The sequence below is a fragment of the Panthera pardus genome, unplaced genomic scaffold (assembly GCF_024362965.1).
Source record: "Panthera pardus isolate Hobbes unplaced genomic scaffold, ASM2436296v1 HiC_scaffold_3, whole genome shotgun sequence".
In the NCBI taxonomy this organism is placed as follows: Eukaryota; Metazoa; Chordata; class Mammalia; order Carnivora; family Felidae; genus Panthera; species Panthera pardus.
The window spans coordinates 36801872-36825958 of NW_026526876.1; the positions used below are offsets into that span (position 1 = coordinate 36801872).

General features: G+C 52.7%; 2 protein-coding genes across 2 annotated transcripts; one reads left to right on the forward strand and one right to left on the reverse strand.

Moving 5' to 3' along the window:
• The first annotated feature begins 6381 nt into the window (after positions 1-6381).
• On the forward strand, positions 6382-13469 carry PNPO (pyridoxamine 5'-phosphate oxidase). Its single transcript, XM_019415926.2, is given in 8 exon segments — positions 6382-6574; positions 6576-6654; positions 7547-7671; positions 9073-9172; positions 10031-10084; positions 10312-10440; positions 10739-10809; positions 11040-13469. Coding segments are annotated over 8 exon segments (789 nt in total). The 5' UTR covers positions 6382-6512; the 3' UTR covers positions 11209-13469.
• Positions 13470-15712: 2243 nt separating this feature from the next.
• PRR15L (proline rich 15 like) lies at positions 15713-21235 on the reverse strand. The gene is made up of 2 exons (XM_019415920.2): positions 20978-21235; positions 15713-16864 (listed from the first exon to the last, which is right to left on the reverse strand). Exon 2 carries the CDS (start codon positions 16833-16835, stop codon positions 16533-16535), a length of 303 nt encoding a protein of 100 aa, XP_019271465.1. The 5' UTR covers positions 16836-16864; positions 20978-21235; the 3' UTR covers positions 15713-16532.
• Positions 21236-24087: the final 2852 nt, after the last annotated feature.

A 24087-nucleotide genomic window follows, 5' to 3' on the forward strand; every position in this document is an offset into this window, starting at 1 on the left:
TACCACAGAGAGCTGGAGGGGCGGCGGGGGGGCCTCCAGAGGAGGGAGCCCTGGCTTCTCACGGCAGTCCACGCTGGGACCCAGGCAGGACCTGCCCTCCCGGCCTGGGCAGATCCAGGCCGCAGCCTGAAAAGGACCGCGGCCACACGGACCTCCTAGCATTGGCATGCAGCCCAACAGCAGCCGGGTGGGACCTCGGGGCAGGGCCGAGTGTAGGTGTTCCCGCTTCCAGAAGCCAGCTTTGCGGGAATCAAAGCTGGCACGCTCTGCCTGCAGACTCCAGTCACAGCAACGCCTTCCTTATCAGCGGGCGAGTTCCTTCCACTCCCCAGTCTCAAGAGGAAGGCTTTGGCCTCGGAACCTGTTAGCAGGAACTGTTACTCTGGGGGAGAGAGCTTAGTCCCTTCCCAGAGGCTAAAGAGTCTGGAGAAAAGGCAATTTCTTAAGGGCCAAGATCCCTTTCCAGGGCTGGGACCCCAGCTTTACTCAAGAGAGGACCCTGGCCACACATTCCATTTTTCCTCTGGTCCCCGCCCCAGCACCCCAGAGAGAACAGCAGGTTGATTTTGGTTTTAACAAGTGCTGCAACTCTGAAATTCTGGTGGGGATCTTGGGGGAGGAGAGCTGTGAGAAGGACAGCAGGGCACATGTTTAAACCTAGCAGGGGCCAGAAGAGCATCCGGGCTGAAGGGAGAGGTGAGTCACATAGACAACGGTATGTGCTTTCCTTTCAACAACGACACCTCTTACGCTCAAAGGGACACAGCCAGGGATGCTGTTTTGCAGGAGTGGCAAGGCTCTTTTTTTTTTTTTTTTGAGCTATCCATTCCCTCACTCTGTTTCCTTTGTCACTGGTGGCCTGCATTTGCAAGCAGATAGCTTTTACTCGGAGCCAATCCACCCTCACGTCGGAAGAAATAACAAGGATATGATCTCAGACGGATCATGGGTTGTCTGCCCCTGACCACTGTACACAAACCCTTTGGGTGAAACCAGACCTGAATGTGCTCTGGCACAGAAGCCTCTCGACCAGCCCCCATCACTCCTGTATCTCATCGCTGCACTGGCAGGAGGAAGACGAGGGGTGGTTTCTCTCACCCACGTGTGGGTCACAAGGCTGGAAAAAATGTCTGGCTGTGTTCTGAACTGGGATTGGTGGAGAGAAGGGGATTACTAATAAAGTGGCCACTTTCTGCCACATTCCCCACCCCACCCCCCCCCAACCCCTTAGCTTTGCTCTTAGTCACAAAGAATTCTCGTTTCCTGGGAGCTGATTCCAAGCCATAGGCTTAATGCTTCATGCGCAGAAACTGACCCAACTCCCGGGCATCCTTTGGAAGTGAGGGTGCCAGCCCCCGGCGGGCAAAACTGCCTTTTGGCACTCGGGATTTCCCTTCTTCAGGGAGATACTCAGGTTCCACAGTCAGGCCTGACTATCTCTGCTTCCTATGGGATGCCTGAGTCAGATGGGGAGTGGGAGAGTGCTCTCTGCCCAGTGTGGGTGATGGCATAAGGAAAGAACAGAAGGACCTGGTGGCGAGTTAGCCCTCATCTGCCTTAGTTTACTGGAGAGTTGCAGGGGGCAGGGTCTGTGGATGGCGTGATGTAGCCCAAGCTCACCCCAGGGCACCTGATAGGCCCTGGTGGAAAATCTGGGGGCAGGCCACCCCCAGCAGCTCAAGAGTGTGGGTCACGCTGCCCGAGTTCCCTCCTCTGCCCCCTTCCGTCCTCAATGTCGTTGGCATCAAGTCCCCCCCTCACTGCCCCCCTCCCTTCTGCTCAGTGATGCTCAATACTGGGGCTCTTTGATCCCAGGTACTAGGATTACAGGCCTGGAAGGAAAGGGGACTGGGTCCCTCCTTTCTGAGACCCTCCTTCCTAAAGGCAAATCCAGGCAAAATACCTTAAAAACAAACAAAGAAAACAAAAAACAAAAAACAAAAAACCCAACTAAGCCAGCAAATAGAGCTCAGGCTTTCTTCAAACCTCAGTCCATCTTTACAATCACCTTCTGAAGGCCCTTTGAGGCCCCCCGCTGGAGAATGACCGAGAGCCACCTGCAGTCTCTCAGGTCCCCGTACCCACTGGGGGCTCATGGCGGATGGAATGCGGCCGTGGTCTACACGGTGGTGGATTCCAGGAACCCTAATTCCGTGATTCACTGCCTTGGGAGACCTCTCGTGACCTGACCAAGGTCTTCGGGGTTGGGATGAAGTCACTAAAGGAAGTGCAGTCATGTCAGTACAAGTGGCAACTAGGTTTCCTAGTGAAGGAGCGGAGGAGGGAAAGGAGGAGGCGGGAAGCGAGCCTGGGAAAATGGACTCCAGAACAGGGACGGGCAAACCACAGCGGGCAGGGCAGAGGATCAGGGCTTGAGGAGGAGAGTCAAACACTTGTTCATCGCCATTCTGGGCGGGAGGAAATGAGAAGTGACCAAAGGTCAGGCCAAAAGCAAGAACCAACCAGGACTTCTCAAATGAAACTAAGAAGCCACCAGGTCATATTCCTTTGGGCCTGCCTGGGAACCCACCATCAGGCCCCCTCCCTCTGCCTGTGGCCCACACTCCAATGACCAAGGGAGCCAGGGCTGATGCCCTAAGCCTAAGCCTTGGAAAGCTTAACATCCCTCCAGGCAACGAAAGCACTTGGCCCTGCTCCCACCAGGCGCAAAACCCCCCAATGTCCCCCCCCACCCCCGCCATGCCTAGCACCCAGGTACAGAGAAGCTTCACATAGGCAGTTTATGCACAAACATTACAGAAGAGCGTTTCCTGGCTGCGACTGAGCAGGAGCCAGAGACAGTAAGGGATGTGGTCCCTCCCACGAAGGTGCTTCTGATGAGGCCTGGGGCTGCCCATGAATGGACGTGTTTGGGAAGTGACCCGTGAGCACACGCAAGGGTTGTGAGGGCTTAGCCACACAACCACAGGCAGGACACTGGGGTAAGGGACAGCCTCCTCTCCAACCCACTGCAAGCCTCTGACGACCCGGCTCCCATCTAGGCCCCCCAGTGACCACACTACTCAGGGCTCAGGTTACCTGCTGGCTGAGTACCAAGTACCCACCCTCCTGTGTGTCCTCAGTGCACCCCAAGGCTGGACCCAAGAGTGCCTGAGCTTAGGGCCCCCAGCGCACCCCATCTGGCCTGCCATCGGCCTCCTGGAAGGCTGGGCGCTACATTTTACCGCATCACGGCCACCTTCTTGGGCCTCCCACCTCCCGCCATCCTCCTTAATTCTCCCAGGCCCTCTTCCCTTCTCAGACATTCTCATCCTCCCCCATGGCCTCAGATGCCACCTCGGCGGCTCATGACGCCTAACCCAGTCTCATCAGCCTAGACCTCCCCCCTAAGCTCCAGACATGATTATCCAACCTGGCCAAACATCGGTGTCCCATATACCCTCACGCTCCATGGGTCCGACTGGCTTCATTTCCCCCCCAAAACCTCCTCCTCCAACATGCCCCACTTCAATGAACAGCACCACCTATGTTTTCTAAAGTTATCATGGTGGGTGGATTCCCTCCCCTCCGGCGGCGCCCCAGACTCCGGCACCAGGCTCCCGGCTCCCAGCTTCTCCTTAGACAACACTGCCGAATCTTTCAACGTCTCCCTGTCACTGCCTCGCCCTCCCTTACCCACCACCCACTCGGTCACCAGAGTCAGATCCCCAAATACAATCACTGAGGTCCAAGTGAAATATATAATTCAACCAAACAGTTAGACTACAAGGTGACACAAGGACATAAACGCAAAAGCCCTGGAAGAAAACAGGCGAGGCACAGTCCCCAAACCCGTACCCAGCCCTTTGTTTCATATTGAGAAACCAGTGTGCCTCCTCCGTACGGTGAAATATTACAATACGTTCTCTTTTCATTTAAGACTCTCCCGAGGAAAGATGAATAATTTGACAAAGTTGGGGGAGGCAGGAGGGTGGCAAAGTGTTTAAGAAAAAGCAGTAACCATAAAAAATTCATTTCTCCCACGCAGACGAAACCCCTGCTGGGGTTTCGGCAATAGCAGCAAGGCCGGCCCCTCTCCAGTTTGCGCTGCAGGGCTGTTTTCTGATCCAGACACCAAATCCCACCAGGCAGAAAAGCACAACACAAGCCTGCTTGTTATTTTCAAGACAGAAGGGAAAATCTAAAAAGGCAACCAGTTGCAAACTTCCTGCCTAATCGCCAAGGATGGGAGAAGGCTGCTGGAATCTAGTACTCTTTCTCTCCATCTGGTCTTAAAAAACAGAAATTAGACACTCTGGTTCAACAAGAGCAAGAAGGATTTAAAAAAAAAAAAAAAAAAGAATCGTTGTCTAAAAGCCTGACCCTTTCCACTGCCTGATCTTCAGCAGGTGCACGAGCCCTGCCTACTTGTCCAGCCTGTTCCTCACCATCTTGCTCTAGGAGAATCACACTGTTTGTTCCACATTTCCCTAACACTGTGCCTTTACCCACATCGTTCTCTCTTCCCGACATGCCCGTTCCATTGTCTATCTGGCAAACACTCAGTAAGACAAATCAAATGTCTGCTCCCTTTACGAAGCCTTTCTGACTGACCCCTGGAGACCGCTTTCTCCTTTCTGCTCCCCTTTACCTCACAGAGATAACTGTTAAAGTACCTGTAACTCATCAGCCTTTAGATCTGCTTCCCCCTATAAACTACAAACCCCCTGTGGGCAGGAAGCATGTCACTTTCTTCATCTCAGTATTCTCAGACCTAGCTCAGTGCCTGATCCAAAAGAGGTCTTTAACAAAATGTCTACTGAATGAATAAATATCTATACTGAGCTCTTGGCTCTTAAGCAAACCATTCAGATGATCCTAGTCTTGTCCCAGAGTCCCAGGTCCAGGGTCACATAGCCCAGGAGTGCTAAGAGTGGGGCCCCATGAACAAAACCATCTGAGTTGAAGGGTGCTAATGACCGCTTACACAAGTTCAAGTGCATGCACTTGGAAGGAGCGGAGACAGCAACATTCACAGGTGGGAAGACAACCTCAACAAGAAAGTAAGTCCAGTCAACTCCCTCAGTCATGTTGATGGAGGAAAACGATGTAGCAAAAATTTCCAACCAGCGGAGAATCCATAGATCAACATCATTAGGCTTTGAGACATGTATTATTTCATTGCAGTAAATTGGTCTTCTAGATTCCATTTGGCTCAAGCTACAACCATATAATAAAAGATGATAGGTATCTAATGTTGGGCTTTATGAAGCATCACACTTAGTAATGCAGACACCTGGGTAGGGCAGGAAGTTCCCCTTACCTGGCACAGTCCTGGGGTGCCTGCCTAGATGGCTCTGGCAGCTCCCCTTCCTGATGTTGGTGGAAACCAGGACTACTGAGAAGACTTGACCCAAGGCTGCCCCAGCCAGGTCAAAGCCGGAATAGGTACTGGTAGGTTTTTCCATTTCTCAGCCCTGTGTCCACAGCCTGGAAGTGGCTTTGCACAGTCACTTGCTCCCCTGTGCCCCCAGTTATGGCTGGCATTGACATAGGAACTAGATTCCAACTACCTAGGAAGGGCAAAATGTGAAGAAGGGAGAAACTTGGCTAAGAGGAGGGAGGCCCAGGAGGGGTGGGGCTGTGGTAACCTTTCCATCTAGCAGAACACTGACTAGTGCGAACTCCACTGCATGAAAGGAGAAACCAAGAGCACCATGAAAGGAGAACCCAGGGTTCAGAGCTGGACAGGGAAGATGGCTCTGGTCTGGGATGGCTTGATCCCAAATGTCTCTCTTCCTGCCTTTCCATTCAGCAGTCTTCCTTCCCACCCCACAGCCTCTTCCTGACCCCACTGCATCTCCCCAGACTCCAGAGAACCCCACTCCCACCCCACCCCTGCCCCCCTCCCTGCCCCATAAATACAATCAGGCACAATACACAGTATCCATCCTGTGCGATCCACAACTCACTTCAACCTCTCCCACCCAATTTCTCCTCCTAACTAAATTGCCCCTCCTGTGTCTCCCTATCACCTGGCCTCAGAGTCTGGCCCCTAACTCCGTTTTCCATTTGTCCTTTCCCTGCCCCACCAGCTTCCCTCCAGGGACTACTTCCTGCACTAGGCTTGCCTCCAGGCACCTGCTAGGAGCCAGCCATTTAACACTGACCACTCCCTTTAAGCCCCCAGTGACTCATTCCCCGCTCCCAGCCTGGGCTGCTGCCGTCCCTATACCTTTAACAAACCTCCACGTGCATGTTAACGGCGGTGACAGCATTTCCTTGTGTCTCTGCTCCCGCCCCCGGAGGCGCCGCCCATTGGAGGCTGGGTTCTTCTGCTCTCGCTCTAATTGGCCTCGCTCCCGCAAAACTCCAACCAATGGCCTCTCCGCACCTGTCTCCCTCCTCCGACCCTGAGCGCCCATTGGCTCTGAGGACTTAGTACCTGTTAGCCGGGCTTGGCAACTGGAGAATTCTTCCTTCCCCCGGGTAAAGTCCCAGGCTGAGAAATTGGTTCCGAACCCAACGGAACCTGGCGCCGGGCGACGCCGGGTCACGTGGCTGGCGGCCTCATGACGTGCGGGCTGCGAGGCGTCACCGCGACGTTCACGTTCGGGCAACCTACCGAGCGGCCCCTACCTCCACCACCTGTGCGGTGGCGGTGTCGTCATGGACCTGGGACCGATGCGCAAGAGTTACCGCGGGGACCGAGAGGTGCGGCCGCCGCCGGGCAGGGCCTCCCGCAGGGAGGGGTCCCCGCGTCATCCCCCGAGGGGAGGGGAGTTTGGGGTCACCCGCGTAGGAGAAGGGTGTTCAAAGACAACCAACAGGGGGAGGGGCTCTGGGGAAACAAGGATGAAAAGAGGCAGCAGGTCACAGTCGGTACGCGCGCGAGCTCTGGAGGCGGCCCTGGCTGGGATCCTGCCATTCACGAGGTGCATCTCCTTGGGCGATAACTTAACCCCTCTGGGCCTCAGAATTTCCTCACCTGGGAATTGAGTACCTTACTCAGGGATATTGTGGACTTTGATATTTGCAAAGTGCTTAGAACAGTGATAATCAGCTTCTAAATATTTGATAAGTGACACATGGACGAGGGGTACTGACTCAAGGAGGTGGGGAAGAGAAAGCTCCAGCTCTCACTCACTGCCTGATTCAGCCCCTTCCCTTACCATTTCCAGAAGTTCTTTTGCTTTTTCCTCCTGAGAGGAGGATCCAACAGAACTGTTTAGGATTTGAGGCCAGAGCCACCGTTTCTAAATCTGGTTGTGTGTGCGTATTTCCAGAAGTACTTGTTAAACATGCAGTTTTTCCTTAAACCTCAGACCTACTGAGAATTGGGGGGGGGGCGGGAGGGGGGGCGGAGCCCAGGAATGTGGCTTTTTTTTAATGCTCCCCAGGTGATAGGTTTGACACCCTAATTCATCGATCACTAGCTATGGGACTTGGCAACTTATGCCATGTGTTTATGCCTCTGTCCTCACCTGTAAAATAGGACTAGCAGAACATGGGTGCTGTTTTTTGTTTTAATGAAAAGTGCCCGGAACAGTACCAGGTACACAGTAAGCGCTGTATGTGTTTATTAAATAAAACTCTCCTTTCTCAGGCATTTGAGGAGACTCAGCTGACCTCCCTGGACCCCGTGAAGCAGTTTGCTGCCTGGTTTGAGGAGGCTGTTGAGTGTCCTGCCATAGGGGAAGCCAATGCCATGTGCCTGGCTACCTGTACCAGGTAGGCATAGCTGTGGGCCCATCTGTGAGTGGGTACAGATGAAGTAGGAAACTTAGGAAACTCTCAACTTAATGGAATGCAAGTTTATGTTATAACTACGTTATTAGCATGCTGGGTGGCCTCAGGCATGTTACTTGTCCTCTCTGGGCCTCCGTGCCCTTACCTGTAAACGAAGATCACACTTCACCTAATTCCATTTAGTAATAAAATGTACTGCCTCGTTTATCTCTGCTCTTAACGCACCTCCCCCCAGCACCTCTGTCTTTCTCATCCCTATTTACCCAGTTCCCATCTGCCCTTTAAGAGCTACATCTCCTGGGGGGCACCTGGGGGGCTCAGTCAGGCTTCCAGCTTCAGCTCAGGTCATGATCTCACGGTTTGTGAGTTTGAGTCCCGCATTGGGCTCTCTGCTGTCAGCGTAGACCCCACTTCAGATCCTCTGTCCCCCTCTGTCTCTGCCCTGCGCACGCACTCTCTCCCTCGTTTGCTCGCTCTCAAAAATAAACATTAAAAAACAAAACAGTTACATCTCCTGGAACCTCTCCATAAAGCTCCCTCCCTCTTCTGAAAGCTAGCACAGTGCTTGGTTGTATTATTTATTTAACAATCGGTCATATACCCCATGAGACACCTCTTGTATTAGCCTGTTATTCAACTCTTGCTTTCTCCCCTCTATCAAAGTGTAAGGCCTTAAAGGCAGGGCTCTTGTTCTGTGCCCCTGGATATCCCCCAGAGCTCTGAGCAGAGACCCTGGTATAACCACCCTTTCTGTGATCACTAAGCATTGGCTGACTGTAGTATTGCTGGAGTCCGCTAGGACTGCTATGATAAAGTACCACAGACTGATAGGCCTACCCAACAGAGATTTTATTTTCTCACAGTTCTGAAAGCCAGAAGCCCAAAATCAAGGTGCTGTCAGAATTGGTTCCTAATGAGGCCTCTCTGGCATGTAGATGGCCGCCTTTTTGCCATGTCCTCACATGGCCTTTCCTTTGTGCATGCAGGGAAAGGAAGGGAGAGAGAGATCTTTCTGGTATCTCTTCTCCTCTTCTCATAAGGACACCAGTCCTGTTGAAATTAGAGTCTCCCCTTTATGACCTCATTTAACCTTAATTACCTCCCTCAAAGCCCTATCTGCAAATATAGTCACATTGGGGGTTAAGGATATGGGGCGGACTCAGGGGAACACAGTTCAGTCCATAACAGGCCCCAGGCAGTGATGTCATACTTGCACCTCTAGGACAAATCCCCGAGGGCAAGTGGGAATGGGTAGCCTGTGTGCCCTGACAGTGCAGAATAAGGGGGCACAGGTGGGGGGTGCTCAGGGGAGCATCTGCGGGGAGGGGTGGTAGCAGGGACTGTGAAATGGGCTCTGATCACATGCTCTGATCTTTGCCCCAGAGACGGAAAACCCTCTGCCCGCATGGTGCTGCTGAAGGGCTTTGGCAAGGATGGCTTCCGTTTCTTCACTAACTTCGAGAGTCGAAAGGGAAAAGAGCTGGTGAGGGTTCGCAGTAAATCCTCCCGGGCCTGCAGGGTCCAGCCCTCGCTTCCTCCGTCGCTTTCATATGCCATCCCTGCTCCAACCCACTTGCTGTCTGTGGTTAGGCACCGTCCTGCCTGCGGGCCTTTGCCCTTGTCCTTCTCTTTGCCGGGAATGAGGGCTGCCTCCGACCATCCCTGTCATCTGTTTACCTAACTACCTAAGTCCCTCCTGTCCCTTCGGCTCTCAGACCCAGGAAAGTCCTCCTCAGTTCCTGTGCTACATCAGTCACTGTTCACTGTCGTTATAACTTGTAGCTTTACTTTCTGCCCTTTTTCCAGTTTATAATTGTGGGTTTATTTATGTGGTCATGTGATTTGTATTTGTCTCCTCTGCTAAACCCCCAGTAAGCTCTGTGGGGACAGAGGCTGCATCTGTTGTTTCTGTTATTCCCACCACCACCACCCCCAGCACCTCTCCTGACGTCAAGCCTAGAGCTGATACTCTGTGTGCATTCTACTCATGAATCCAAAGGAGTAGCCCTCCCTGAGTCCATGCCAGCCCCAAATGCATTTCTGGGGACTTGCCAATCTATGGATTAGAGACCTGGCAAGCCTCACTTTGGAGTCCACATGGCTTTGGTTCTCAGCATAGCTCTACCACTTACTGTGTGAACTTGGGCATGTTACTTAACCTCTCTGAGTCTATCTCCACACCTGTAAAAGTAGGCACACCTTTGAGGGTTTCAATGAGATGCTGTAGTGAATGCATCCGCTGGGGGCCTGCGTGCTACAGACTTCCTGCCTTCTTTCTGCATGGCGGAGGTGTCCTCCCTGCTGTTCTGCTGGCTGACTGTGAATTCTCTTTCATTTTCAGGACTCCAATCCCTTTGCTTCTCTTGTCTTCTATTGGGAGCCTCTCAACCGTCAGGTGAGTGAGCATTCCCAGGACAGCCTGGGGCTCATGATGGATGAGCCCCGTGGAGGTCCCCAGGCCAGGCAAACATCCCACCTGTCAAATACCTCTCAGGGAGCTGGTCTAGTTGGGGTCAGCAGTGATGGGCTGGTGGGTAAGGAGAAGAGAGAGAAAGGAGGCCTATGTTGGTAGGCAGGGCGGGTGGTATTGAATGCTGTCTAGCCAGGGCTATGCCTGTGCAGGTGCGTGTGGAAGGCTCTGTGAAGAAGCTGCCTGAGGAGGAGGCTGAGTGCTACTTCCACTCCCGCCCCAAGAGCAGCCAGATCGGGGCCGTGGTCAGTCACCAGAGTTCTGTGATCCCTGATCGGGAGGTGAGTTGGGCCCCTCCTTAGTTCTCTGGGTGGCAGGGGCCTTCGCTCCTCCCCAGCAGCTGTCTCCGGGGATGCCAGGGCCCTCCCTCTTTAGCAGAATGAAAAGATGGTCTTCCTGGGGAAGTAAGGATGAGTAGTGGGGAAACTGACTTCCTTCATCTGACCCTCCAGTGGGACTGTGCTCCCAGAGGCCAGCCTGCCTTGATTACCTGTGTCCCCAGTGCCTGGCACACAGCACGTGCTTAGTAAATCGTTAGTAAGTGGTCTGGGCCTTCCTCCATTTCCTTCTCCTGGACAGTATCTGAGAAAGAAAAACGAGGAACTGGAACAGCTCTACCAAGAGCAAGAGGTGCCAAAGCCAAAATACTGGTGAGTGATACCTGCTGGTCCTTCAGCAAGGGGCACCAGAACCCTCATGTTTACTCACAACCACCTTATCTGTGGAATTACAGATCTATTTCCCCCTGGTAATCCTCCTCAGATGCATCCCAGCAACTTCCTTCAAGGGGCCCTGGGATGGGGACTCGGGGCGGGGGGCCCTGGGATGGGGACCTGCTGGAAAAACGCACAGAGCACGAACCCACTGCTTCTCCTTGAAGGGGTGGCTACATCCTGTACCCACAAGTGATGGAGTTCTGGCAAGGCCAAACCAACCGCCTGCATGACCGGATCATCTTTCGGCGGGGCCTGCCAACAGGAGACTGCCCTTTGGGGCCCATGACCCACCTTGGGGAGGAAGACTGGCTCTACGAGAGACTTGCACCCTGACTTCCAATCTGTTCGTGCCAACCAGAGCTGAGGCCGAGTGCTAAGAGAGGGTGTGGGGTCTGGAGCCAGACCCTTCTAAACTCAACCCATTTCCCTCCCTACCCTTTATATTTAAGGCTCTCCAGAGTTCAAGCTCCAAATTCTGTATTTTCAGTTGGCTTTCAAGTAGGTGGTCTAGTAGAGTAGATAGACATTTACAAATGGGAAAAAAAGAAATCCCACAATTATGTTCTTGACCTTGAATGTGATTTATTGGGAGAGCTCCCTCAAGAGGTAATAGCTGGTGTGATTCCCTTTTTCTGGTGACCCTGAGAGGGCCCCCAGCTGCCCTGTTACCAGTGTGACTGAGTCATACTGCCCAAAGCTGATTGATTCCAGCGTAAGCACCTGAGCCAGTCTAGCCAATCGTTTTTTTCTTGTCAACAATTTGAAATTTGAAATGAAGAGATCCAGAGTCTGAGAGGCATTGTAGCCAAGTCGTTAATGGCAGCCAAGAAGATACAGCCTCCAGCTGCTGCTCTTGAAATTCCCTGAGTGACCTTGGATCCCTTCTCCCACCTCTGGGTTGTGCAATTCCTCCTCCCACCTCAAAACACCCACTATCCTGTGGGGGGTGGGGGTGGGGGGAGGAGGAAAGGAAGAGGAAGGGAAGAGGAAGGGAAGGAAGGGAAGAAGGAAGTTAGGAAGGAAGTTGTTTGGCGCTTAAACTAGCTAGAATCAATTTCTGTTGCTTGCAACTAAAGGAGACTTAACTTATTTACTTGTGTACCCTACTGATAACTGCCTCCCATTATCTGAAGCACCATGATGTGGAAAAGAGATTAAATTTATTCTCTGGAGCTCCAAAGGAACCATAAGTGGAAGTTGCACGGAAGTAGATTTCATCTCAATGTGAGGAGAGACTTCAAATAGCCAGGACTGCCTAAGATGGAGTGGACTACCTGTTAGGTAGCAAGTGTCTCTAGAAGTATTCAATCCCAGGTAGTCAGGAGTTTTATAGAAGGGATTCATGTGCTGGTACCTATCAGCCCGGCAGATTTCAAGCAAGCTACTTTCTATGCTTGTTTATGAGAATTATATCTGCGTGTATATATACATACACATATATATTTCATTTTCCAGATATAAAATTGTTATAGGGATTATACCTTTCTGACTACTCCTACATCCCCTTCACCTAACACCCCCCCCCCCCAACTCTACTGATGATGACTCCTAGACACTGGTTTTCTTCCATGCTGGAATTACTCAGGGAGCTTTAATCAGATGTGATTTAACTGGCCCGAGTGTGGTCTGAGCTTTGGGAAATTGAAAAGCTCCCCAGGGAATTCAGTGTTGCCAAAAGTCGAGAGCCTCTGGTTTAGATCCTTGCCACTCGCAGTGTGGTCCACAGACCAGCAGCAGCAATACCACTTGGGAGCCCCAGACTCGTGGATCCCATTCTACATTAAAAAAAAAAAAAATTTTTTTGACATTTATTTTTGAGAGAGAGAGAGAGAGGTTGGGGGAGGGGCAGAGAAAGAGGGAGACACAGAGTCGGAAGCAGGCTCCAGGCTCTGAGCTGTCAGCACAGAGTCCAACTGGGGGCCTGAACCCACGAACCACGAGATTGTGGTCTGAGCCGAAGTCAGATGCTTAACCAACTGAGCCATCCAGGCGCCACCCCCCCCCCCCCACTTTCTACATTTAACAAGACCGCCCCCCCCACCCAGGTGACCCTGACCTCCAAACCAACGACCTCCCATCCTCACCATTGGATTCTTCATCAAGGCTGGGCTGAGCCCTGTGCTGAACTGTATTTACTTTTCCTGAGCTCAAGTATGGTGACCAATGACAACCTGAATGAATGGCTGTGGAGGGGAGCCAGGCTGGGTAAATGTTTGCTGTGACTAAGCCAGGACCAGAGATCTATTATCTGTGCACGTTGGCATTGAACTTGCCAACTCTGTGAACTGCTTCATTCCACTGTGTGGGTGTGTGCCGCGCGTCAGGGTCACGAACCGGCTTCTCCAAGGGTGGCCCTCTCAGTGCTGGTCCCCCTCTGAAGCCTGAGTGCAGGCAGGCACAATGCTAACCCTGTGGCCACTGTAGGAGAGGGCGCTGGGGTGCATTTCTCTACTTTGCCTTGTTATCGGAAGCTGTGTATCCCCCCCACCCCCACCCCCTAGGTGTGGGCCTGGTTTCAGCTGTTCCTTTCCTGTTCTTTGACAATCACTGTGCTAAGTCCGTAATAAAACTTCATCAGCAGTGTGTGAGATGAATATGCAGCCTGGCCTGGCCTCATCCCCACCACCCCAGGGAAGAGGGGAGTTGGGGAATTTAAGCCACACCTCCACTCCCTAGAGGTTGGGCGGCCAGCAGGGGGAGCCCGCCGCCCAGGGTTGGCCCCTTCTGGGCAGTGCAGGCCAGTTCTGGCCAGCCCCTCCTGCCTCCCCCTTCCCCGCCTTGGGTCGTGTCCCAGTGAAACTGTGGTCGATAACCCGTAGCCTCTTGCAGCTCCTGCACATATTTGCACTCTCGGTTCCTCCTCCTCCTCCGGCCTCGTGAAAGCTTGCAGCTGCCTCCCTCCGACTCCCTGGCCAGCCAGATTTCCCTTTGGCTTTTAGTATGCACCCACCACCTGCCCCCAACTTAGGGAAATATGTGGGGCTTCCCTGGAAGATTCCTGTGGACATCACTTTGGGGCTGGAGCAGGGTCTCCCGCACAAGGCAGAGGGCCCATAGACCCTCTCTCCTAAGAGGGGTAATGGTGGCAATGCGGTGCCAGCATTGGGTAGAAGCAGGGCTTGGTGCCCCAGGGCCCAGCATCATCCCCAAGCCCCACCTCCCTCAAGGAACCTCAAGATGGGCTCAAGTGGCAGGTTCCTATAGTCCGGTGTTTCAGAAGACACTCAGCCTTGAAGGCTTGAAGGCTTTCCCCCATTGGTGCCAGAATCCGGATTCCAAGCCCCAGACATTGCCCCCTCCTCTCCCAAGCGGATGAGAATCAAGAGTGGAAGGGGCTGTGTGCAGCAGTCATGTGCACAGGCCAGCCCCGGCTCCAGTCTCAGCTCTGCCATTGCAAGCAAATGGCTTCACTTCTCTCTGCCTCAGCTAACTCAGCTGGAAAATGGGGAGGACAGCACCTGCCTCAGGTGATGAGGGGATTGAATGAGGAACCTCGCGGAGTACTTGCCACAGGGCCTGGCCCATTGTAAGCTCTCTGTAAACCTTGGCTATTCACAGTGGACAGGGCTAGAGTATGGGGGAAGTCAGCTCCTCCTTTGGACATTTTATGGATTAAGTAATTGGATGGACCCTAGAAAGTTCCATGTGGTGAGAACGATAGGGGAAAAGGCCTTGGGGAAGGCAGCACCTGAGTCAGCCTTCCTTCCCTTCCTCTGGCTCCTGGTGTCCCTCACTCATCCTCAGAACTCCCCCTGGCCTGGGTGAGGCCACCCAACAAAGGCCCCCTTGTATAGGTCTGTTTGTTTGGGTAATAAATTTCCCTGAGCCACACTCCCTGGGGTGGAGTGGCCCAATAGCCTGCAAGGAACTGACCTGGAAGCTGCAGGACCACATTGTTTGGTTGCCACCTTGGTTTCTCCCTGTTCCCACCAAGAGCTCCAGAAATTTGTCCAATTTTTTCTAGTTCCCAGCTCCTGGGGCTTGAGAAAGATCTGGACCTAATAGCACAGGGAGCACACTCTTTCCTCCTCCTTAAACAGAAACTGTGGGCTATGGTGGAGTTCTTTAATAAAGGGAAACCAATGTTAACTGAGCACCTACTATAGGACTATTTATGGGACACTTAATATTGGCCATTCCCATGAAATAGGTACTATAACAACCCTTTTTACAGAAGAGGAAACTGAGGTAGAGGTTCAGAGAACTTTTTTTTTTTTTTTAATTTTCCCCAAATCACCATTTTTACTAAGCTATGGAGTGAGAATTTGAATCGTGATCCCAAACCAAACCCCTGCGATTTGGGGGTCAGTCTCCAAAGGTCTCCTCCACTCTCTTAGAGCTCCTGATGCTCTCTCTGTTGACCAGAAGGAACTGACCACTGAGTTGAAACTAGCCCCTCCCTTTGCTATACTTTCACACTGGGGACCCTTCCTTTGAAAGAAAGAGGAAAAGAAAGAAAGAAAGAAAGAAAGAAAGAAAGAAAGAAAGAAAGAAAGAAAGAAAGAAAGAAAGAAAGAAAAAGAAAGAAAGAAAGAAAGAAAGAAAGAAAGAAAGAAAGAAAGAAAGGAAGAAAGAAAAAGAAAGAAAGAAAAGAGAAAGAAAGAAAGAAAAAGAAAGAAAAGATTTTATTTTAAAGTAATCTCTACACCCAACCTGGGGCTCAAACTTACAACCTGGAGATCAAGAGTCACATGCTCTACCAACCAGCTAGGTGACCCCTGGGGATCATTTCTGATGCTTGATAGGAACATTTTGAGCACAAAGTTCTACTTTACTTACACGAAGGGAGTAAAGGCATTAGAAACGGACCTCAGTAAATGTAAGACAAAAGCATAAATAGGTTCTCTGCTTTTGCATCATCGTTTATTACAAAGAGAAACCTACAATTATCTTTTTAAGCAAAATTCAAGGCTCCAGGACTCATCTCTGGGGCCTGTCCCTCTTAAATACTAGTAGGAGAAGGGGAGAAGAGAGTTAGCTGCTCTTAGCTCCTACCAACGCTCCCTACCCCCTCCCCGAGTGCAGCGCCCTTTGAGGATGTGTGCGGGGAGCCATGGGGTCCCTCGCCTGGCCTTCTGCAGCACCACCCAGCATCCTTCTCTCCCCGCACACCTGGGCACCAAGTTCCAGGAAGCTTCCCTCTTGTGATGGAAAGTGAGCTCAAGTTCAGGGTCTCCACCTCCTCCAGCTCCAGGAAACCACCCCATCATGTGGCTTCTGGAAAATTCACTCTCAGAATTGGTCCAGCGAACAGTTACAGGTAGAGAAGGTAGAGGGAGCAACTGAAACTCACCCTTGACCCTGTGCCCCTGGAGGAGGTGAAGTCTGTCCGCTCCCTCTCTCCATTTCTTGCCATGCCCACCTCCCTGCTGGCACCGCCACAGCGAGGAGGGCCGTCCTTCCTGGGTGGGGCTCTCATCCTCGGACTGGAGTGCTTCTGTATGTGCTGGGGGACGTGGGAGAACCCTGGGATCTCCCAGGCCTTCCAGAAAGCTGGGGTATATAAATACAAACCTAAAACCAGACATTTCCTGCCAGCAGGCATCAACTGCCCCCACGGCTTCAGCTGTGGCCAAGGAGGCCAGCGTGGCAAGCTCCTGTCTCAGATCCGGCTGACGGCAGGAGTGGGGAGGTGCTAGCATCCTCCTTGGCCCCCTTCACTGTCCTTTGTCTTCCCTGTCATCAAAGAGGTTGGGGTTCTCTGCCAACGTGGCTCGGACTTTCTTCTTCTCCTTGAAGCGGCCCGAATTGGAGACTTTGACATGCTTGCCCTTTGTGTTCTTGTCCACAATCTTCTCCAGGCGGGTGTTAAAGTTGCCGTCGGGGCCTCCGCCCTCGGGCCCAGGGGGCTCTGCGCTGCCCTCTGTTTGGGCATAGGTGTCGGGGATCTCATAGAGCACCTTGGGTGTGGATTTCTTTTTCCGCAAGAAGGTCAACTTCCACCAGCCCACTTCGGTCATGGCGTTCCCCGAGCCAAGGGTGGGGCTTTCTGCAAGAGCAGGGTGGGACAGTGAGAGGAGGCAGTGGGGGAGCAGGGGGGTACCTCGGAGAAGCCCTCTCCAAACTCCTAATCGTGGGCTATTTCAATAGTCCAGGCCTGAAAGAATTGAAGGTGAAGCTGAATGAACCCAGGAAGAGAGGGGAGAGAGGGGCCTGGGGAAGGGGCAGCCAAGTGGACACCAACAGGCCAAGGGGCCGTGGGACAGCCACATACTTTTGCCATGCAGGGTTGTAGGGAGCTTTGAGATTCCAGGCCCCTCAGGGCTGCAGGGAGGTGAACAGCTTGCCTGGGTCACCCAGCACCCAGGCCACTGACACCCTTCCCAATTTCTTCCCACTAGGCCACCAGGCCCTGCCGCCAGGAGCCGGCAGGTGGTTGGCTGGTATCAGATGGGTAGAAACACCCTGTGCATTTTGTTTAGTATTCATTATAAAATAAATAGGATTTACAATTTTGAGAGTAATTTGGACTTCCCAGTGGGGACCAGCAGGAGTGAAGGAGCTATTGCATTTTTCCTGAGCGGGAGGAAGCTCAGGCCGGGAGTGGGAAGTCCTGGGGACTGTACTAGCCTGTGACCTCTAGCAAGTTACTTCTCTGGCCCTCAGAGTCCTCAGCTGTCCCTTCCAGCCCTAACATTTAGCTCTAACGTTAATCCCTGCCCACAGAGGGAGGCATGCTTTGCAAAGTAAAACATGGTAACGGTAGTAATTATCGAGGAATGGTTCCTTTCCCCACCTAGCTTCCATGAGGACAGGAGTTTGCGGGGGAGCCAAAAGCTTGGAAATCTGGAAGGTTTGGTGAGGCCACAAGGTCCACATGAGATACGGTTTAGACCAGGCTGGACCCTCCATAAGGTACCCGACAGAGGTGGGGCTTGGAAGCTAGAATCCAGGCATCCCCACTGACAAGCGATGTGTCCTGGCTTGGCCTCATCTTCTACTAATTTCCACACTGATGCTGTCTGAGCTAGTACGTGTTCTGGGAGATGAGGTTTCCTGGACATTGTTGCTGGGGGGGGGGATGGTGGGTGGAAGGTGGAAGAAAGAGACAGCAGACTGGAGGAATTCAGAGCAATGGAAGGGCAGGCAGAGGGATGACAGATCAAGGCATCTGTGGGCCTGGAGAGGGTGGTGGTCTGGTTCTCAGGACTCTGCATGTGGCTGTGAAGGGTCCTGGGGAGGAGCCAGTAGCCACAATATACCAGAAAGCTCGATGGTCAGGCAGCCCAAGCACAGGCAAATCTATCACCTCCTTTTTTTTTTTTTTTTAAGTTTATTTATTTATTTTGAGAGAGAGGAGGGGGAGAGAGAGAGCATGAGTAGGGTAGGGGCAGAGAGAGAAGGAGAAAGAACCCGAGGAGGGGCTCCAGCTCACAAACCATGAGATCATCACCTGAGCCGAGATCAAGAGTCGGACACTTAACTGACAGAGCCATCCAGGCGCCCCGTATGTTACCTCCTTTTAAAAACCAATGGTCTTAGCTACATTTTCTAAAAAGACCAGAAAGAAGTATGACAAATGATTAATAGTGATTTTCTTTATGGAAAAGGAATTGGGGGTGTTTTCTCCCTGTATTGTTTCTGGTTTCTAGATCTTCCCTAATGAGCAAGGATTTTTTTTTTTTTTTTTTTTTTTTTTTTTAAGTGGGAGAGCATATCAAATTTGGGAAAAACAAAAGCGGGATGCTGGTCTAGGCTTGGAATGGATTGAGTCCCCGCCTCCATGGCCCCTTGCTGCTGGTGCCCCCTGTCCTGCCATATACTCAGCCCCCCGCCCAGATCACATGCCTGATGGATTCCTTGCTACCTCTTTGGGAAGCAGATCCCACATGGCCAGCTCTGTCCCTCTAGCTGAGCTCAAGTAGCAAGAGAAGCCCAGGGGAGACTTTGTGCAGCTCCCACTTAGAAAGTGAAAGGGGGTGAGAGTGGCCAGATAAATACTCTCAGGGCACCCTGGAGAGGTGAGTGCACAAAGGGGACAGCCTGAGAGGTTTGCTTTGGCAGCTTGCCCCCCACCTGGGCTTAGCACAATCTTGCACAGAACTTGGTGTTCCAGAATGGGTTTCCGGAAGGAGTTGTGGGGAGGGCACTTGCTTGGCCTGTGGGTGCCCAGTAGCTGCCTGGTCTGGGGCAAGGCCCGTGACCCCCCCCACCGCCCATCCGGGGTTGCCAAGGAACTCGGAGAGGGGTGGAGAATCCAACTCCTGAGCCGACGATAACCATCTGACTGCCCACCCCCTTGAGAGAAAGTGCTTCTGCCTGTGCCGGCTAAAATACACCTGCTTTAGGGGCACCTGGGTGGCTCAGTCGGTTGAGCATCTGACTTCAGCTCAGGTCATGATCTCCTGGTTCATGAACTCAAGCCCCACACTGGGCTCACTGCTGTCAGCGCAGAGCCTGCTTTGGATCCTCTGACTCCCTCTCTCTCTGGCCCTCCCCCACTCATGCTCTCCCTCTCAAAAATAAAAATTAAAGCAACACAAAAAAAAGACACCTGCTTTAGCGGGTGCTGCAAATCGGCATCCACGGGGCTTAACTCTCCCTGGAATGAAGGAAGTGACCGATCACAAGGAACCTTATCAGAAAACCATACAGAGAGATGGGAATAGACCTTGGACCCTGCCCTGGGACCTCCACCATGGCACCAAGTCATCAGGGCCCTTGTCTGCTGGCCTTGAACTCTGGGCTAAGATGCCTTTTGCTGTCCCTTCTGTCCGAGAGGACATAGAAGCACTGGTAAGAGATGTTTGCCCCTTTCAGCAAGACTGACGTATGAAAATCTAAACAGAAGAGATAAATTAGAGGACTGTTTATTTTACAAAATAACCAAACTATAAGATTATTTTAAGTGGTGAGTCACCCCAAGATAGTGTAAAATCTGATTTTCTTTCAATCAAAAAAGTGATGTGATATGGGGCGCCTGGATGGCTTAGTCGGTTGAGCGTCCAACTTCTGCTCAGGTCATGATCTCGCGGTTTGTGAGTTCGAGCCCCGCGTCGGGCTCTGTGCTGACAGCTCGGAGCCCGGATGGAGCCTGCTTCGGATTCTGTGTCTCCCTCTCTCTCTGCCCCTCCCCCACTCATGCTCTGTCTCTCTCTCTCTCTCTCTCTCTCAAAAATAAATAAACATAAAAAAAATGATGTGATATCGAAAGCTATCAAACATCGGAAAGAGCGATATACTTAGAGCCACATGCCCACGCCTAATCACAGAAGGTCAGAGGAAACGGGGGCAGGGGGTGTCCTTGGGTTTTCAAGCAGACCCAGCATTTGGTGACATGTGGTGGGGCTATGCGGTCTGCGCGCGCAGGGCCCTTAGCTGGCCAAGCTGAGGGCTGGGCCCTCGCCCTGGGGCCCTGCAATCCATGGGATGATAGAAATCAACCCCTGAGGACGCGAGTTAGCTGCATCTCCGCTGTTTGCACAGCTTTGGAGCCCACAAAGGGCCTCACAGGATAGCCTGCCACCACCCCCCACCCTGCCTATGACAGCCAGCACCCTGGTGGGCCTGTGGCCACCTAGGACAGGCCCCACCACCCTAGCTGAGTTCCATGAACTGTTCCAAGGGCCTTGTCCAGACTGAACCAGGCCCCTTCTGAGCTGGGACAAGTTAACCATTGACAGTGTTGGGGGTGGAGGAGTGGAGGGGACTTGAGGAAGTGAGTCAGCTTCTATGCTTGAAGACAAAACCCAGAACCCCCCAGCCCCTATCCCTCTGCAGGGCCCCTGATGCCATTTGTGCACTCTGGGTAAGACTGGGCTACCCTGGATAGGAACAGAGAGATGTTCCTACCAGACGGCCAGAAACATCCTCCAGGCTGGTGGGGGGGGTGGGGGGTGGGTAGGCTCCAGCTTAGTAAGAGTTAATACAGAACTGCTCTGGAGGGAAACTTTCCCAGAAAGAGCTCTGCTGGAGGCCTGGATTAACTCCAAGAGCCAGTGGGATGAGTCTCGAGTGCTGCCTGCCCACCTAGGGGAGAGATGGGAACCAGCTCGCCTGGGTTCCCCCTCCCAGTTAGTCTTGTCAGCCATGGAAGTGGAACGGAGTGCCCTGACTGGGCTCTGTGCCTTGGTTTCCCCACCCCCTCACCCTCTGCCTGTACCTGTAATCCTGGCTGCTCCGGGCTGGAGGTGAGACCTTCCTTAGAGAAGGAGCTGAGCGTGGCAGCTGCCCGGGAGGGAGACTGGAGGAGGTAGGGGTGCCTCCAGGGTGCCGCGCCAGGCAAGGCTCAGGCCAGGAGAGCTGGGTAGGAGCAGCTGGATGGCAGGTGCAAGAGAAACAGGTGCAGGAGCGGGTACCTGCTCCGCTGCGGCTCCAGGAGTCAAGGTGAACCTGAAACCCAGCCCCTCCCGGCTAAGTAAACAGAAGCAGAGGCCGGATCAGGCTGATGAATATTCATTACCCCAGAAATCCAATCCCAGTGCCCCTGCACCCACCCAGAAGTCAGGGTCCTCCGGGGATCGCCTAGGCAGGAAGAGGAAACCCCAAGGGAAGTCTGGGGCAGGAGGAACAAGGGAGCCTCTCTCCTCAGTTTCCCCACCCTCGTGGGCCTGGCTGCACCCCCCAGCTGTAGCCAAGGTCACCCTCACCCATTTCATGCCCCAAAGAGGGTCGGACCCTCTCCATCACGGACCACATCTGGACGTGGCCCCAGGCACAACCGGGAAAGGGTTAAGCGCTGCCGTTGTTCCCCGTTGGCCGGGTGGGACGTGGGACGGGGTGCACCCTAGCTCCTTTGAACTCCGGAGTCGAAACCAGTCCCTGGTTAAACTGGTTGGCAGACCGGTTCCCAGGCTGTCCGCTCCACCCCAAAGCTCAATGCTCCTCAGGCGGGCACTGGGTGGGGGGCTGCGGTTCCCTCTTTACCTGAAGGGCCCCTCCTCAGGGTGGGGGGTGGTCCCTGGCCCCACCTTGGGCCAGGCTCTTCAGACCCACCCACCCTCAGACATGTCCATCACTTAGAGGTAGGCTTCAGGGGCTGTGAAATCAGATGCCAAGTTCCACGTGCGTGGGCAGAGGGGCATTTGTTTTTCTGATACTGGATCATGCTCCTACTGTACTCTGCAAAGTACCACTTCATGCCCCTTCCCCCAAACTTCCAGGGGTCCATTGCACGGGCCTTTGGTGGATGTTATAAAGGGGGTAACATCTGGGGCCAGCTTTCTGGGAAGGAGGAGAGATGGGGCTGTGGCGAGGCCGGAAGAGAGGGAAAGGCGAGAAGGCAGAGCGTGCTCGGGCAGGGGGCGACATCCTCACGGATCCCCTCACTGACCCACCCCCTCCTGCAAACCTCCATTAGCCAAGGTGGTGCACAGCGTTCACCCAGGGCTGCTTTCGCATCAGGCTCCGAGCCTTGGAGCAGGTTATTTTGCCGCCCCCCTCAGGTGGCCCGTCTGTGCTGGCCTTCTCTCCCCTAGGACAGGCATCGCTGGAGAGTGAGGAACACCCCCTGTGTGTTCGGTGTCCCTGCAGCTGTGTGTCCCAGTGCGGCCTGGCTTAGATGCCCAATTCACCCACCCAGCTCCTTCCTCCAGGGTCTGAGTGTGTGCCAGGCTCTGAGCCAACTACTGGGTAGAGAAAAGGCAGACGATCCCCCTTTCCTTGGGCTCCTAATCCCCTCAACCAACCCCCAAACTAACCACCTCTCACATCTGCCCTACCATTTCCCACCCTGTTTCTACTTGGTTCAACTTCTCATGGCCTTGTGAGTTCATATTCTCCTCCTTCCTCAACAGCCCCCCTACCTCTAGGCCTCAAGTGGACAGTCCTTCAAAGGCCCCCCTTGGCCCATAGTGGAACCCACTTGGCCCGGCCCTCTTAGGATGGGCCTCTGCAGCTTCCTCTCCCAACGTGCCATAAATCCTCTCACTGGTCCCTTTCTCTGCCTACCTTCCTGGCCAAAGAAGCTGGGATTAGGAGTGCATGCTGTGTTCCTGCTCGGGAATGACCTCCTGTGTAAACTAAGACAAACCTGGGGGGCCTGGGTGGCTCAGTCTGTTTGTTAAGTGCTGACTTCAGCTCAGGTCATGATCCTGCAGTTCGTGAGTGTGAGCCCTGTGCTGGGCTCTGTGCTGATGGCTCAGAGCCTGGAGCCTGCTTTGGATTCTGTGTCTCCGTCTCTCTCTGCCCCTCCCCTGCTTGTGCTCTGTCTCTATCTCTCCAAAAAAATGAATAAACGTTTAAAAAAAATGTTTAAACCAAGACAAACCCCTATTCATCCCTCAAGGCCTGAATTAATTAGTATACCTCCTATGCCACCAGGAACTTTTTTATTCCTTCAGAGTTTGCTCATATGCTATTTAACATGATATATACCATGACTGATCATATGGGTGTATGTACACACACATATATATATATATAGTATTGTAATGATCTATTCATGTATTTGGCTCCCTTAGAGAATTTTATCTCCTTGAACCAAGAATTATCTGCCACAGATTCAGACCTGACATAGTAGGGACTTAATACAAGCTTTAAAACGCAAATGAGAAATAGAAGTCTTGTCTTTACCCTAAGAAATTCTTAATCTAGCTTGTTTGCCTTTTTCCCACAGTCCCTAGGTCAGGCAAATGTGAGAGAAAGCCCATGTGATTTCAGCTACAGCAGGCTTGCTGTTAATTATCATCTTCCCAGGGGTTTATGTGAACTCAGGATATTATTTTGCAAGGTCCGCCTGCCTCTAGTAAGAAGTCTACTTCTTGGGGTGCTGGCTGGCTTGGTCGGTGGAGTGTGCGACTCTTGATCTCGGGGTTGTGGGCTTGAGCCCCACACTGGGTGTGGAGATTACTTGAAAATAAAATCTTATAAGGGCACCTGGATGGCTCAGTCAGTTGAGCATCTGACTCTTGATTTGGGCTCAGGTCATGATCCCAGAGTCATGGGAGGGAGCCCAGAGTCAGGCTCCACACTTGGCATGGAGCCTGCTTGAGATTCTCTCTCACTCCCTCTGCTCCTCTCCCCCACTCACGTGTGCTCTCTAAAATAAATAAAATGAAAAAATAAAAATCTTATTTTTTAATTTTTTAAAAACATTTTTTAATGTTTATTTTTTTGAGAGAGAGAGACAGAGACAGAGCATGAGTGGAGAAGGGGCAGAGAGAGAGACACACACACAGAATCCGAAGCAGGCTCCAGGCTCTAAGCTATCAGCACAGAGCCTGACACGGGGCTTGAACTCAAAAACCATGAGATCGTGACCTGAGCCGAAGT